Source organism: Rutilus rutilus (genome assembly GCF_951802725.1).
Source record: "Rutilus rutilus genome assembly, chromosome: 11".
Classification (NCBI taxonomy): domain Eukaryota; kingdom Metazoa; phylum Chordata; class Actinopteri; order Cypriniformes; family Leuciscidae; genus Rutilus; species Rutilus rutilus.
In genome coordinates this window covers 27,717,070-27,735,244 of record NC_140216.1, presented here as the reverse complement: position 1 = coordinate 27,735,244, position 18,175 = coordinate 27,717,070, and the positions used below count along the sequence as shown (strand labels likewise).

At 36.6% G+C, this 18,175-nt stretch overlaps 1 protein-coding gene across 5 annotated transcripts in view; it reads left to right on the top strand.

Annotated features, from left to right (window-relative positions):
- The window catches only part of dazl (deleted in azoospermia-like), a 72,862-nt gene that overhangs the window by 47,531 nt on the left and 7,156 nt on the right, over positions 1 to 18,175 (top strand). For 4 of the 5 annotated variants that reach the window (XM_084422529.1, XM_084422531.1, XM_084422528.1 and 1 more), the window contains exons 4-6: positions 11,862 to 11,913; positions 12,020 to 12,086; positions 12,354 to 12,484. In XM_084422529.1, coding sequence (XP_084278655.1) covers positions 11,862 to 11,913; positions 12,020 to 12,086; positions 12,354 to 12,484 — 250 coding nt within the window. The remainder of the gene's footprint in view (positions 1 to 11,861; positions 11,914 to 12,019; positions 12,087 to 12,353; positions 12,485 to 18,175) is intronic. The other variant, XM_084422530.1, reaches the window with a different exon arrangement.

The following is an 18,175-nucleotide window of genomic DNA, read 5'->3' as shown; positions in this document are numbered from 1 at the left end:
AAGTGAATGTCATTTAAACCTTTATAATGTTAGTTGATATAATGCGTGATGAGTGGGCAATTCAGAGGATCTGTCGGATTTAGACAGTGTTTGAATTTAACAAAATATTTAAAAAAATTATTTTATTTATAGTACTTCATTTAAATGTCTGTTTAAATCTCTGAAGCCTCAAATAAACATTATGGGCCCTATCATACACCGGCACAATAGGCCTTTTTCACGGAAGTTAGAACGCACATCCGGTTCAGCGTTTGTTGTGTAAAGCGACTTCCGGTCGAAACAGCAATGGCTGAAGCAACATCGAGGTGTCACTGTAGCATCCCTCATTGCTTAAATAATAATCAGTGACAACCATATTTGAGTTTTAATGCTTTTCCAAGCGATGACTGTCTGACAAAGAAGTGGATGCATGCTATTTGACACGTAGAAGTCCCGACGTTTAAGATCGCTAGAAGCACACGTTTGTTAGCCGATGCTAATTACACTGCTGCTACTGGCAGTAGCCTACTAAGTTTTTTATATATATATATATATATATATATATATATATATATATATATATATATATATATATATATATATATATATGATTTATTTTTTGTTAATAGGCTATCTTCATTACCCAGAGATATAATTAAACAAAGTATTAAACAAGTAGCCTAGTCAAAACACATCTAACAGAACAATGTTTATATTTTACATTGTGTTATTTTTTTTAATTAACGAAATGTCAATTTTCGTCTTTACAAAAATCTTCAAGATAGCCTACAATCTAGTGTTGCACGGTGTACCGATACTTCAAAAGTATCGCGATACTCGGAAATTAAAAACGTCACGATACCTAAATTTATCAGTATCGATACATAAAATAAAATAAAAAAAACGCCTCCCTATGGACGTCTGTGTTTTTTTCCTGACGCACGCAGCAAAGAACCTGCCGCTGTCAGTGTCATGTGACAAAACACTACAGCGAGATGGCTGCATGTGCGAGCACAAGTGGTCCACGACTCGTAGAAAAAGATGACGCGAGGAGTGACATATGGAAGTACATTGCCTACCTTGCTCTGTTGCACGGTGCACCGATACTTCAAAAGTAAATCGGAAATTAAAAACGTCACGATTCCTTAATTTATTAGTATCGATACTTCTAAGAATGACCGCGTTCCAGATTTGTAAGGCCGGCGACACACTGGCTGCGTGTCGTGTCCGTTTTTATTTCGGCTCCCATGTTAACTGCGTGCGTGACACGCGTCTGGGCGCAGCTGGAGACGCACGGAAAACGCGTGCATGCTAGAAATAGAACCGACGCCTATTTTTCAAGTGTTCCCAGGCAAAATAGAATAGGAAAAGATGTTTCTATGTCATTTTGACACGAATACATATTAATAAATGACATTTTGATGTTTGAAAGTTTTGACATAAATACAATATTTAATGTAATTTAAAGAAATATTATCGATTTTCAAATATTGCACCTCTCAATACAGAACGAATTATTCTGTAGCCTATTTTGCCGTCAACACTGCCGACGTTGTCTTTGCTGCTATATATTTGTTTAACATGAAGTATAAGCCTTCCACAACTCTCTCCCCACATGTCAAATATATCACCAATGAGGCTTATCATGTGTTACCAATATTAAACATTGTTTAATATAATCGCTGTTCATATTTTTATTCAAAGTTCAGAATCAAGATAAAGCTCTTATGTTTCTTATGATAAATGAGATAATGCTGCTAAATTTATTAAAAAATTTACCTTGAATGTCATTGCTCTTATTTTTTATATTTTTATATTTCATATTTTGTTCAAATGTTTAATATATCTGCTGTTCATATGTTCATTTATTAGTGTGTTATATGATTAGAATGTTGTCCCGGTTTTAAAATAAAGCACAGCAATGATATTTGAGAGTGTTTCTCCCTTTTCAGGAAAAGTATCGAAAAAGTATCGAAATCGCAATACTTGACTTGGTATCGGTATCGAAACAATAATTTTGGTATCGTGACAACACTACTACAATCTTCAAATGTATAACGGATTGTCACCTTATAAACAGTCCTTTGTGTGGTGGAATATGCAATGATAGGCTATGTTGAAATATATGGTTAGCATCTTATTTTAAACTTTATTTTATTAGTTCATTAACTATGCCAACTCAACTAATGCAATGTAAAGAGCTGGATACTAATTACTAATTAAATAATGTCAACTATTAAATGTAGGCTATTGATAAGATTTGCCATAGACGAAAGATTTTTTCTAGTAGTCATTCATTTAAATCAAGCGCATACATATTGCCGCAAAAGTAGGCTAATGGTAATACATTTTTCTGAAAAAATAACGAAGCATTTTAATTGTTTATTAATAAACTGGTGTTTTCTAAATCAGTGTCGACTGAAAACATCTCCATACATATCCGCTGTAAAGTAGATGCACCTTTCATCGGACAGGATTACATCATCAGATAGTAGCCTACCGTACGTATTTGCTTTCAATTGGATTTTTTTTTTCGTTATTGAACATTTCAAGCTTTATAGATATATTTCTCTTGTCTGTGAGGCTAGTGATGCGCTGTTTTTTCAGTTCATTTTTGAGACGCGCCCCAATTCACAGAGATCATGAAAGCGCGTCCTGTTTCTTTTATTTTACAAAAGCACAACGTGTTCTTGTTGTTGTGAGTTTACACAAATAAAAGTAGTTGCGACTAATGTATTATTGTTTTCTGTATGACCAGAAATGGAGTATTTTAAGTTGTTACCGCACTGTTAGGAAAATGCGAGTGATGGCACCGGCGCCTGCAGTGCGCGCTCCGCACTCTGCACAAACACTTGGATATGTGCTTAATAATAGGTAGGGCGAGCGGCCATGCCAGACGGACAAGTCCTCTTCATGTTTAACAAATTAAATCATGAATTTTCTACGGCGAGTAAGCGCTGTACCAGTGTGCGCTGGGCGGCTGAAACACAACACTAGAAAGCTGGTGTTTTTCTTTAAATAAATTCGTTTAGGCTTTAAAATAAATATTGTCACAATAATTTGTTTATTTTATAGGCTATTTATATTTTTCCTTTTTTGTTTTGCATTGAATAGCCTACCATTTAAAGGATTTGTTGTGCACCGCAATGCCATCATCCCATAGAAAGACACGTTAAGATTTTTCTTTAATAAAGGGTTTCTATGGGAGGAAAACGCTTAACGTGTAATTAAATGCGTTGCGTTCATATTCTGGACTCATCTGACTCATCTTTTCTGTAGTGTGGTTTATTAATAAGGTGTGTACAGAATTTGATATTTTAACATGTCCATTGGGGGCTATCAGCTTTTTGAACGTAGATGTATGATAGACATGATAGGATTAGGCTATATCAATTTTATGTGGATAAAGACATATTTTGTACATAAAATAATAAGGAAATAATATGTGGCAGCAATGTGGCACCGTAGCTTACTCTGACGACGAAATAGTGAGGTAACAGCGCTGGAGCAGATCATGACTAGCAGTCACTCCTTCCAGGTATGTTTATGCATTTCTGAAAACAAATTATGAAGCTACTTTCCCGTCATATTTTATTAAATCTATTATTGAAGCCTTTACATTTATGTCCTTTCACTTTCAAGTCATAATATAATTTTAGTTAATGTTGACACAAATTAAATTACTGTTCCAGGAAGATATCACCATACTTTATCCAAATAATGCTCACTAACTATTCCACCACACAAAGGACTGTTTATAAGGTGACAATCCGTTATACATTTGAAGATTGTAGGCTATCTTGAAGATTGTATCTTCTGTTATAAAGACGAAAATTGACATTTCGTTAATTAAAAAAAATAATAAGAACACAATGTAAAAAATAAACATTGTTCTGTTAGATGTGTTTTGACTAGGTTACTTGTTTAATTTAACTTGTTTAATACTTTAATTATATCTCTGGGTAATGAAGATAGCCTATTAACAAAAAATAAATCATATATATATATATATTATATATATATATTATATATATATATATATATATATATATATATATATATATATATATATATATATAAAACTTAGTAGGCTACTGCCAGTAGCGGCAGTGTAATTAGCATCGGCTAACAAACGTGCGCTTCTAGCGATCTTAAACGTCGGGACTTCTACGTGTCAAATAGCATGCATCCACTTCTTTGTCAGACAGTCATCGCTTGGAAAAGCATTAAAACTCAAATATGGTTGTCACTGATTATTATTTGAGCAATGAGGGATGCTACAGTGACACCTCAATGTTGCTTCAGCCATTGCTGTTTCGACCGGAAGTCGCTTTACACAACAAACGCTGAACCGGATGTGCGTTCTAACTTCCGTGAAAAAGGCCTATGCAGCGCGAAGCGCGATACGTGTCTTTTGCTAGTTTCAGCCCGAAGCAGTTATCTTTTTCACGTCTTGCGCCAAGTTGTTTAAATGGCAAATGCATTTGCGCCTATCTGTGCTCCCGTGGCTGGTCTTAAAAGGTGTGTTCGGGCGCATTGTTGGCGTGTTGCTATTTTTTTTTGTTAACAATTATTTTTATTGTCATTTCAGAATGGTACAAAGTACAACATATTATTTTAGACTGTAGCCGTACCCCCCCCGCCCACCAACCCACCAACCCACCAACCCACCCACTAGGTAGACTTATTTAGTGATGAGGAAAATACAAGATATTGCAGTGTAAAATGGTACAGAGTGTAATAGTTAATCACAAGAAAAATAAAAACTATACATAAATACAAAATAAACTGTAAATCAAAGAGAAGTAACAAAAGATTTAACAATATCAAAAGTAGCACTCCAGGTCTTCAAAGTTTTTGTTTTTGCTCCATGAATGCGAGCTGTTGATAATTCCAAAGAGACAATGTCGAGCAAAGATAAGCCCCATATACGTCTAGACATTAAATGCGGAGGAATCCATCGACTGACTAACATTTTCTTTGCAGCAGTGAGAGCAGCTAAGAGTAAGTTTCTCTGTTGTGGTGACAGAGCCAATCCAGAAAAATTGTTTAAGAAGAAAAGCTCTGGAGTCAAAACCACATCTTTCTCTAATAAGAATGATATGTCATGAGCAAGCTGAGACCAGAAACGAGAAAGTGCAGAGCATTCCCAAAAAAAATGTAAATATGTGCCAAGGGCCCTCTGCGGACATAGATTGCACTTTGGGGAAGGTGACACATGCATATAAAAGCGTTTTAAAGGGGATAGATAGAGTCTGTGTAGTAATTTCCAGTGGATCATCTGATGATTTGGGTTTTTTGAGGATGATGTAATTGTCTCCCAAATTTTATCAGAGAATAAAGTTTGTATGTCACCAGTAATATCCTTAGACCAGACAGTTGTTATTGATAATGGTTTGTATGAGTTTTTGAGGAGAAAAGAGTAAATACCTGAAGCAGAAATAACAGAGTTATCAGTGGGAAGAATAACTTTCCGCAAGGGATGTACAGGCAGTTGTACATCCCAGGGGACTCCATATGCGCGAAGAGCTGACCTAATGCGAAGATACATAAAAAAGGAGGTTCCTGGTAAATTGAAAAGAGCCTTAATATCTTGAAAAGATTTTAGGCCTTTATCATCATAGATGTCACCAAAGGAATTTACATTACATTTAATCCATTGTGGACAGTAAAATGGGGATTTGTCTGACAGAAAATTGTTATTATGGAACAGAGGTGAATGACAATGCCACCTCAAATTTGGCTCTATCTTTCTGGTCACTGATCTCCAAGTAGAAATAAAATGTGTTATAATAGGGCCAAAATGAAGTTTACATTGTTTGAGTGAGACACCAGCAAAAACCACATGCTTTATATTGTGAGGAGAAACAAGACATTCTTCAATAGCCCACCATGAGGTTGACACATTTGGTTTAAACCAGGTTGACAGAGCACGAAGAGTGAAGGAGTCAGCATATAACTTAAAATTTGGAAAGGACCAGCCCCCATCTGATCTGCTACGCTGTAAAGTAGATAATTTAATTCGTGGGCGTTTACCATTCCAAATATAATGAGATATTACTAAATTAAGTTTTTTCCAATAACCAGCAGGTGGGGGTAAAGGAATCATAGCGGAATAAAAATTAACACGGGGAAGGATGTTCATTTTAACAACAGATATTCTTGCATGGAAAGAAGTAGGAAGATGCATCCAATTTGCAAGATCTAAGGTGACTCTAGCCAGACTGTTTTTAAAATTTTTTGAGGCAGTATCCTGCAGGGATGGATAGATATCTACACCTAAGTATTTGAAGGAATGCACCACCGGAATAAAACCAGAGAGTGTCGCAGACCCAACACAGAAATTGAGTGGGAGCAGATATGACTTTGTCCAATTAATTTTGTACCCTGATAGGGTACCAAACTGATTGAACAAGTTTAAAACGTGGGGAACTGAAAGAACTGGATTGTCTAAGAAAAGCAATATGTCATCTGCAAATAAAGATATGTGATGTAAAGTGTTCCTAACCGATATAGGAAGTATAAGTTCGGATTGACGTACAGCTTGAGCAAGAGGTTCTAAAGACAAAGCAAAAAGTAAAGGTGAAAGAGGACAACCCTGGCGGGTGCCTCTTCCAATTGGAAATGATTGTGAACTTATCTGGCCAGTGAGAATGGTAGCTGAGGGATTAGCATAGAGGATTTTTATCATATTTATAAAGTTAGAGCTAAAACCTAGGTGATCTAGTACTGCCCACAGATAGTTCCACTCTAAATGGTCAAATGCTTTCATTGCATCTAAAGAGAGTATAGCAGAGGGAGAAGTCAATTGTTCAGATGAAGAAATTATGTGAAGAAGTCTTCGTAGATTATCTGAAGGAGAGCGAGATTTAATAAACCCTGTTTGATCATGATTGACAAGCTTAGTCATGAAGCCTTCTAGTCGGCAGGCTAAAACTTTTGCATAAATTTTAACATCTGTACCAATTAAAGAGAGTGGGCGATAACTGGAACATAGAGTAGAGTCTTTGTCTTTTTTTAATAGAAGAGATATAATGGCTATGTTCGTATTTTGTGGAAAAGACCCTTGATCAATTGAATATTGAATCATATCTAGCATAAGCGGCCCTAAATCGGACCAGAAGGTCAAGTAGAATTCAACTGGTATGCCATCTAGGCCTGGAGACTTCCCCTTGCTCATAACTTTGACTGATGATTCTAATTCAATTAGAGATATGGGTTTGGCCAAAGACTCAGAGTCTGATTCTGACAAATGTGGAAGATTAAGAGTAGATAAAAAGGAAGTATAAGATGTGGGTTCACATATAGAATTGGAGCTATATAGTTCATAAAAGAAGGAACGAAAAGTGTCATTTATACTCTTCTGGTCAGTCAGAACCTCACCGGTTTGAGATTTCACCGCTGAAATATTAGCAAATTTCTCGTTATTACGTAGTCTTAGAGCCAGTAAATGGCTAGGTCTGCTACCTTGAAAATAATAATTTTGTCTAGATCTTTGAATGAGAAATTCAGCCCTGTATCTATATAATGAATTAAGTTCTTTTCTAACAGTTTCAATTTTAGCTACCGTATAATCAGAAAAAGTGTGTTGATTTGCCTGTTTTAATGATCGGAGATTGGATTCCATATCAGAAATTTTTTTACGGTGAATTTTCTGGCGAAAGGAAGCATATGAAATTGAAAAATTCCTTATGAAGCCCTTTGTCGCCTCCCACAATATCCGTGGGTCATCTACCGAGCCTTTATTGATGTCAATAAATTCACGTAGTTTAGTTCTGAATTGGTCACAAAAACACTCATCCTTTAATAAATTAGTATTAAAGCGCCATCTAGGGGCTCGTGAAGGTCGCTGGGTCATTGATAGCTTTAAAAAATTACTGCTATGATCTGAAAGAGAGAGGGGAAAGATGTCGACTTCAAGTAGCATTGAGGCCAAGGAAGGGGAAACAAAGATGTAGTCAATCCGTGAATATGTTTTGTGTCTAGCTGAGAAGAATGTGTATGATTTTTGGGAAGGGTTGAATAAACGCCATGCATCTACTAGTGAAAAAGAGGCTATGCATTGGTTAAGCTGCTCAGTAGAAACAGTCTGAGAGTAAGAAGAGCTGTCACCAGATCTATCAAGATCATTAGACATTACAGCATTCATATCTGTTCCTATTACTATCTCAAAGTCTGTAAGATCAGTGAGATAGGAAGATAATTCAGAAAAAAAAGTAGGATCTGGACTACATGGTGCGTAAACTGAAAGAAATGCTATCTTCCTATTCCCAACCATAGTCTTTATACAAGTTATTCTGCCAGCATTGTCACTGTAACTGTCTAAAATGGAGATATTAAATTTCCTTCTAACAATTATCAATACACCTTTAGTTTTATTGTCAGTTGCCGCGAAAGAGACTACCTCATAGAATTTATTATTGCATCTACGAACATCATCCTTCCGCAAATGAGCTTCCTGGATTAAAGCAAGGTCAATCTTTTTTCGTCTTAATAATTCTAAATAACTTGTACGTTTATGGGGGCCATTTAAACCATTGATATTACAACTTAGTATATTAAATTCAGTCATGACTATCAAACAAATAAGTGGACTGAACAAATGAGACAAAGTAATACCACTGCAAATTAGATATCTCAAGTCTACCATTAAACCGTCCCTCCCTTACAAAAAAAACCTTTAACACAAACACAACCCACCCCATAGAACATTTACAGACTGGGGTAGAAAGGAACCCCAGGCTGCCGCCCTCCCTAAACTTAGTCAGTGACCGTAACATGACAGCCTGTACAACACTCTAGAACACCGCTATTAGCCCTATTTTAAGAGAACAGATAAACTTCGAATTCACAGGAGTAATAAAGTGAGGTTTTAAAAAAAAAAAAAAAAAAAAAAAAAAAAAAAAAAAAAACACACACACAAAGGTGTGTGTATACTCTCTATAAAGGGGAAACAAACATAAATAATTATATTATATACATTGAAAACAGAACATTGGTAATACAATCTCCTAGCTTCCATGAAGAAAACTTTCAGTAAACGACTGACACATGAACTTCTAAATCAGCAAAAATCCGAAGTCGAGTCATTCAGTATTATCAAACCCTTATACCACGTCCATCCTAGGAGAATGAGAACCGGGAAGAGAGTTTAGGAATTGACGCGCTTCGTCCGGGGATTGCATTAGTTTAGTCTCGCCGTGTTTCAAGACGATCTTCAGCGTAGCTGGATACTGAAGAAAGGTCTGTAGACCTGCCTCTTTCAATTCCTTCCGTATCGCACTGAAGGAGCTCCTCTTCTTTGCCGTCGTGGGAGAGAAGTCGGGGAAGAAAGACAACATCGCGCCGTCGATTGATTTTACAGGAGCGTGGCGTCTTACTTCATTTAAAATCAAATTCCTGTCGTTGTAGCGTAACAGCTTGAAGAGAAACACTCGCGGTTTGGAATAATTAGTTGAAGCTCTGGAGTAAACTCGATGCGCTCGTTCGATCTCGATATCTTTGCCGGCAAGTGATGGGATCCAGGTCGGCAATGACCGTTTCAGAAAGCCAATTGGGTCATCTTTCTCGGCCCCTTCAGGTAGTCCTAATAGCCGGAGATTACTGCGTCTGCTGCGGTCTTGTAGATCGGTCACTTGTTGCTCGAGAGCATCCAGACGCCTAGTGTGTTCGTTAATCAGTTTTTTCTGGTCTCGCTGTTCCCCAGTTAAAAAGTCAATTTTAGAGCACACATTTTGAATTGAAGTCATGTGAGAGGCGAATTCGGTGCGCATTGCTGCTAATTCAGTTTTCAGAATGTCCTCAAATCGCTTTATGGTAATCGCCATGTTGTCCTCCATGTCCGCTCGGCCTGCCGCGGCTGTTGGTTTAGTTTTCTTCTTAATTGGCGAGGATGATGGTGAAGGATAAGCGAGTTTTCGACTGTGTGACATCTACAAAAGGATGGCCAACAAAAAACTACCCCCACTATATGAAAAGCAGTCAAACAACTGTAAAAAACGGGCTACATAAGCGGAGCTAGACTAAAGTGCGTCTTGGCTCATGAAAGCGTCACGTGATCTCGCGTGTTGCTATTTTGAAGAAATGGACTGCGCCATTGACCAAAAAAAATCCTGTTCAAAAGTCAATGTTGCAGTATTTATTTTTTTATTTAAAGGGCGCACTAGTAATATGCGTCTATAGGTGGGTGCACAACATGCGTACACTCTGCTTATTACACACACACAGGGTACACAAAATAGCCAAATATAAAAAATAAGAGGATCACAATGTAAAAGCTTATTATTGTTTACTTAAAGATATGGTGGAATCCGGCTTGTCCCGTAGATGGTCTGCTTGCACACTTTAACCTTGCGCACGAACAGATCCGTTTCCTCTCTGGAGAATCGTTCAGTCTTTCCGCTTGCAAATTCCGCCATGTAAAAAAAAAAAACGTCATGATGCAAGCGCAACTGGCTTTTAAGGGGAATGGGAAATTAAATTCTGATTGGTTTATTTCACATTACCCCAAAACACACCTAGTACTCATTAAGAGAATAGGAACAACCCTTTTTTCCAGTCGTTAAACTAGCAAAAGTGGATTCGGACACGCCCTAAGTGCACTTGCACAGTGTGCTTTAGATTATGCACTTTAGATTTAGGCCCAATGTGGTTAAACACTGAATAGTTGTGATGTATGAAAAGCACCGAGCGCGTCTTTCTCTGGCTCAGTGCCAGCCAAAGCTTGTAAGCATGCTTTAATTTATCAGTGGCACACTAAACGTTCTAATTGCACCGGTGTGATCATATGGGTTCAAATCAATCGCATGGAGGGAGGACAAATTGCAACTGAGTGGGCACAAATTAGATCTGAGTGGGCAATGCCCCTTTGTGGCGCCAGGCCCTGTTAACTGCATTAGAGATGTTCTCAATTTCTTTCTATCATTTTTAGTAAAACTTCAAACAAACCAAAATAGACATGGTTTTCTCAGGCCACATGTAAAATTAGATGAATTATTAAAAAGATTATTAAAACGTATGGATGACAGTAGATGACAATAACAGTTCAGTTTATTCCCCTTATACTGACATGGATGTTAACGGAGCAGATGTCAGTCAGGTCACCTTTCTTTAATTACTTGGGGAGAGATGGGCTTTTGTCTTATTTTGTGCTGTATTATTTGGTTACTGTGTTATTTCTGTTTCAAAAGGCAGCAATAATTAACACTTTAAAATCTAAAGACTGTTCATGTGATTTTTATGCATTATGCTTAAGTAATTATCGTGATAATCATGAAACCGTGATTATTCCTCAGACTATAATTGTAAAAAAAAAAAAACTATAATCGTAGCATCCCTAGTACCCGTACCAAGTACCGAAATGAGCAAAATCATGATATCGTACATTTTGAAATAAAATGTATACCGAGATTTTCCCAGTACCGGTATACCGCCTAATTCAGTATTTGTGCTCTCCGAGCACGTGCTTCAGATGTGTTGCTATTTGATTTCTCTTTTGTGTCTTGTGCTTGCACATTTAAATTAGTTGGCTTAAAACACGTGCAAAACTTTCTTGAAGATGCAGCCCTGGCCTGAGCGGACAAGTGACGGTTCCATTAACTGTCCCGGATGTTGTTCAAGCTGCCATCGAGCCGTCCTTGTCAATCCCTGATATAGTGTTTTGTCACACTTGTGCACCCTATTAAGCCATCTAAATGTTTAAGTTGTCATTTACAATAGTCATTTTGGAGCACCATGTGGATCAGTACATTTTAAGAGATTGTCTTCTTTTTTTGGGGGGGGGGGGGGGTAAACTATGCTTTCATAGAATATTACTTGGAAACTGTTTTCAGAAAATATTCATTGCTGTTTCACCTCTGATTTGTTGCTCACCTTCTTCACAGGTATGGTTTCGTTTATTTCAGCGAGGACGTTGATATCCAGAATATTGTTGATGTAAGGTCACTTTTACCTTTCTTCATGACTTTCTTCTCTCTTTTCTTTCTGGGTGTTAGTGTTATGAGGGCAGGGTGATGTATTGTACATTTTAATTCTTTTACAGCAGCAGATCAGTTTTAAAGGGAAAAAACTCAAACTGGGACCTGCCATCATGAAAGAGCGAAATTCTCGTGAGTCCATGTGCTTTGCTTTCTATTTGGTCTTGTGCAAAATGCCATGGAAATGTCTAGATAAAATACACATTTTAAATGGTATCAAATTTGTATTGCTTGTAACTTGTAATTGCTTGTTTTTAGTAATTTCAAGGATTGGTAGTGGATATAAAAATTGGCAACACATCTTTTAAAATGAATTTTGAAATCATAAATGTAATCTTATTGACTGAAAATGTAATGGTTAAAATTGGTTAAAATATTTTGGGATCTTTCTTATCCCAGGTTCAGTGTCATCTCCAATAATTGGTCCATCACAGTGGGTTAGCCCCACCCCATATGTGTATTGCAGCTGCTGTCCCCCAGGCCTGGCCCCGCCTTCACCTGTCTTCAATGGAGGGAATCAATACATGCAGGTAACACATCATGACACCCTGTGTATAAACATAATGGCCCTCATTTACGAAACAAACGTATGACACAAAACTGATCGTAAAACTTGCCATTTATGGATGTGAGCGGTGGCTACGATCAAATCTCTTAAGATTTCAGCTCGTGTCCACAAGTTTGAGTTGGCGTGAACTTGCGAGCAGCATAGCAAATCTGGTGGAAATTTATTATGAAAGCATTTTGTTCGATTTAGATTATTTTCCTGACCAACAACCGACGCTTTTTAACTGACCATTATCTGTTAAACGACAAGATTAGAATGTCAAATTGAAATTAAATTAGAATAGATGGGGTTCTGTGACCCATTAAAAATACAAATGTTTTACATGTGCAAATAGCAGAATAAACGACACTCCACGAAAAAGTTCACAGAAAATGAGACCGCAGAAAGCGCATTGTATTTGTTTTCTTAATTTTTAAGTCCAACTGATCGCGCAGGTGCCGCACGCACACACAAACAACATATCAGTTTGTACCGTTGCTAACTTAACATTTCAGTGAGTTTATCAAACTAAAATGCAGTGAACCAAACATAAGTTACACTGTTCAAATTAAATGGTCCGCTGTACAATATGTGCCGGTCAGCGTGCCCACCGCCCCACCAAACACTCATTTTGGATGAATTACACATTTTCAAGGATGATGTTTTACATGGATGTTGGAACATGAGTGAAGTACTAAGCCTTGTTTACATCATAAATAACGTTATGAATAGCCTACCGATAAATTTAAAGGATTTGTTCTGGAGTGAGGGGAACTAAAATTGCCTAGGCTACATGTTTATAATGTTTGTAAATATTGTTTTATTTATCGGTATTTAATATTCGTATAAATTAATTTAATTGTTTGCATTTACTAGGTTAACGTGTTTTTTGGTGCAAGATGAATCACTCTTTCATGAGGTTACTTGAATTAAGATTGTTTTGAGCCATCACATTTATCAACGTAAGATCATTTGAATGATGTTATTGGCAGCATACAAATGTTTCATGTATCACGCGTGAACCCTGCCTACTTCAGTAAGGAGCTCTCTTGTTCAGGCAGCAGCAGATAAGCGGTGTCTTCACAATAGTTGGTGAGACGCAATGCTATAAATTAAATAAACAATGTCCCAGCCTTTTACGCTCACAACGAGCTTATCTTACTCGTTTGCTACATTAGCTAGCTAGCCACGTTTCATACCTTGTCACCGGAGTGGAAGCTAATGTGTGTGCTTCTCACACCGTGTCTACACCGGACGCGAGTGGCGCGATGCGAAAAAAGACCATGGAACCCATTATAATCAGTGATGTTGTCTACACTGGATGCGATGCGAGCGACAAATCTCCGACAGTAAACTGATGCCTCGTTCTATTTATGACGTGCTGATATGAAGGACAAATGCTTTGCAGCGGGTGCTTTGTCGCGTCCAGTGTAGGCAGCTTTTAGCTGTTGTGACGCGAGCGACAATGGTCGCGTCCGGTGTAGACATGGTGTTAGCCTATTCTACCTATAACGCTTAAATGTGCCGTTAAATTGTATTCATTATTATTATTATTTATTAATTTTAGATGTTTACATTTGGAAAAGCTGTGCTTCCTGCATAAACCTGTCCCTGTTGGATTGGCAGTAGCTTGCTTGCCCTACAGTTACTTTATTTATTTTCTTAATTCAAGTTATATATATTTTTTGTTCTATTTTTGTTTTAAAGTTAATTTAAGTTTACTGTTCAGTGCACTGATGTCAGACTCATTTTGGATAAAGTTTGTTAAATTGTTAAATACCCTGCCTCCATTACATATCTTTGTCACATTATAAATGTTTGATCGCCACATTTGAGTGATCATTGCAAAATATGTATGTATTCTGTTTATGTATATACAGTATTCTATACCAGTCAAAAGTTTGGACACACGAATGGGAAAGTGTGTGCAAACTTTTGACTGGTACTGTATTATAATATCCACAAAGAATATCGCCCGATATATCGATATCAGACTTTTTTTTTTTTTACTCTCTAATATCGGTATCGGCCCCAGGGCTCGCAAAATTTCAAAATCGCTGGTAGCCCTTCGGGCAGGCACTCTTCAGATTTTGGTAGCCCGAAATGAATTTTACTAGTCCAAATAAAAATAATTTTTTTGAAGTTCGAGTCAAAACATGAATCAAAAACTTTTTCAAAACACAAATATCAACAATTGGATATAAAATAAGCAAATTAGAATCATCAATACAAATATGCATCTGGTAATAACTGAACTGAAATTTGTGTGACCAGTATGGAACATGAATCAGTCTGTGTCGGTGGCTCAGCCCCCAATGAGGGTATGATAAAAAAAAGTAACACTTTAGTTTAGGGTCAGAGCTAATGCTTTAACCCTCTGGGCTTCTTCGCCCGAAAACGGGCGAAAACTTGAACGTTTCGAATTGTTTAATTTTTTTGCTTCATCGGATGGGGGTGAAACTTGGTGACTTTTGTTTTATTACCTATATGAACACACAAAAAAAAATTAAGGAGATGATTCTGATATGTTAAAGGGTCGTAAAAAAAAAATCACACTTAGCTTCCTCCCGCCCGAAAACGGGCGACATAGGAAATGAATGGGAAATACGAAAAAATAGGAAAACTCAGAGAAACTTTTGGTGGTACAAACTACAAATCAGCCACTGTGCAGAAAAAAAGTGTTCAGCAATGAAGGGGTGACACTCTAAAACATCAAGAGTGCAAATAAGACACCCCCCCCCCCACACACACACACACACACACCCACACACACAAACACACACACACAGAGAGAAATGAACTGGTAAGACTGAAACAGCAAATTTTGCCCCAAACTATATAAAAATTATATAATCATAATAACTCCAAAACTATAGCAAGGAGAGTCAAAAGGTAGGTATCGTTTGAAAGAACTCTTTAAATTTTTTGAAAATATAAATTACATTTGGACATTGTCCTGCCAAGAAACAGCGGATAAAAGACAATATATATATCCCTATGATGGTCCTCGGTCATTTATGACCGAATAATTTTCTGTTTTGAAATTTTAAAAATCACAGCTTCATCGGAAGGTTATGAAACTTGGTGACTTTTCTGGCATTAGGTATGTGAATACAAAAAAAAATTGAGGTCATGATCCGAGCATGCTAAGTGGTCGTAAACAAAAAGAGTCACACTCGTGGTCTTCGGTCAAAAATGACCGACCCATAGGAAATGAATGGGAAATTTACAAAAACACAAAAATTCTCTGAATTTTTGTCTGTACAATCCACAAATCGGACACGATTCTAAAAAAAAGTACACCGCAGTAAAGGGGTGACACTCTACAACATCAAGAGTGCAAAAAATTAACACCCACCCACACACACACACATACAAACACACGTTTATACTAGGGGTGTAACGATTCATCAACTACATCGATGTATCGATTTATATTCCTACGATCCAACTGGATCGATCTGTGCTCGGCAAGTTGGCCTTCCGGACGACATATATCGATCTAATATCGTTTTAAAAGGTAATGAATCGATTGTATCGATTCTAGGAAATAACGCATTGGATTTAAGCACGTTAGACTTTATATGGATGTTTTTTCTTTGCACTTTTAATGATAAAGGCGTTAAACGTTACTCGATTCAGTCTGCCTATCTGTGTCGTCGTCGCCATGCGTGACGCGCCAGCAGCAGCGCAAAGACAACAAGCAGCGCAAAGTCTCTCACCTCAGAAAAACGGACTGTCCTGTCCTCTCAGCCGCTGTACTGCAGTAGCGCGCACTCTTCTGCACGCGCAAATGCGCCGGAGCGCGCTGTATCACTTCACTAAAGCGCAAAAGAAATACGAGCATGCAACGTCGTAAATTAGTAAGTTAAGAAATAAAAGTAAAATACCAATAAATTTCGTTATTGGTACGTCATGTGTGTTGCTATTTATCAGGAGCAGTTTCCATGTTTCTTTACCAGTTCTTCTAAGTATTGTGTATCACCATGGTAGCCTAATTGTTGTTTGTTTCCATAACAAAATGCCACTTACTGGTTTTGTATATTTTTATATGACTGTGGTGGCTCATACCAAGATTGTATTAACAAAAACTAGTTTGGGACTGCTATTTAATAGCTTAACCTCGCAGTGCCTACTGTCTATCAGTATTTGTCATATTCTTAAAAAAAAATTAAGTAAAGGGGGACATAACTTGTGTGTCAACAATTTTTGTGTAAACAAATGTATTATACTAGGCCTATATAATTCCTAAAAAGGTGGGCCGCGGCTTGATGACCATGAGGAAATGTGGGTCCCATGGCCAAACTATTCAAAACATCATTCTATGTTGTGATAATCGTAATTAATAATCACAATTACAATTTCAAGGGAATAATCAACAATTATCATTTTTGTCATAATCGTTCAGTCCTACTTATTAAAATAAAATGTGAATGCATTTTACATTAATTGTTGTTTACTTGTTTGTTTATATCTATAATTAATTGATACCTGATTCCCTTACAAGAATTTTTGGCTAAAAAGTTACTGAATCGATTTCAAGTCACTGAATCGTTTCGGATCGGATCGTTCTAAATGAACCAATATCGTCCTTGAATCGTATCGACAACCATGAATCGCGAATCGAATCGAATCGTTGTTAAAACGAATCGTTACACCCCTAGTTTATACACATACACACCAATAAATTCAGATTACAAAAATCTGTTTTGAATTTTTAAAAATCACAGCTTCATCAGAATGTTACGAAACTTGGTGACTTTTCTGGCATTAGGTATGTGAACACACAAAAAAATTGAGTTCATGATCCGAGCATGCTAAGTGGTCGTAAAAAAATTAGTTATGATTTTGGTCTTCGGTCAAAATTACCCCCATAGGAAATGAATGGGAAATTGACAAAAACACAAATCTCTACAAATCAGCCACGACGCAGAAAAAAAATGCTCAGCAATGAAGGGGTGAAGCTCTAAAACATCAAGAGTGAAAAACATAACATAATTAATAATTATAATTAATATATGTATATATAATTAATATAATAATTATTAAAATTATTAAAATAATAATTTATAAAATGTTATAAACCTTGGCAAAAAGTATTATTTGAGAATTTCTAAAAAAATACATTCAATCCACATCTTAAAAGTAATTTGGTCCAAAAACAACTAGAATTCACAAACATCTCCATTTAGAGCTATACAGGCATCTAGTGGTAAACCCATGCAATATCATGTTTTATTTAATTTTATGATTAATAAATTGATGAATTTTTTTTTATTTAATTTTTTTTCTGAAAGCCTAGTCTCTATTTTACCCAAAAATACTGCATAGAATTATTTAAAAAAAAAAAAAAAAAAAAAATCATTATTTTCAATGGCAAAAAATGGACTATAAATATTGCATAAATATTAATAAGTTCAATCAAATTGTCTCAAAATTCTAAATTAAAAAGAATAAATATTATAGAACAAAAATAAATTGCATTGGTTTTTACTGGGATGGAGGAAGTTTCATTTTTAGGTGTCCGGTCATTTATGACCGGGAAGGCCCCCAGTGTGACTGCTAAACGAAGACCATCAGAGGGATATATAATTTTTATTATGATTTTGCATATCTTTCTTATTTGTCATGGAATAACTCAGGAAGGAAATAAGGTAGGAGGAAAATTCTTTTT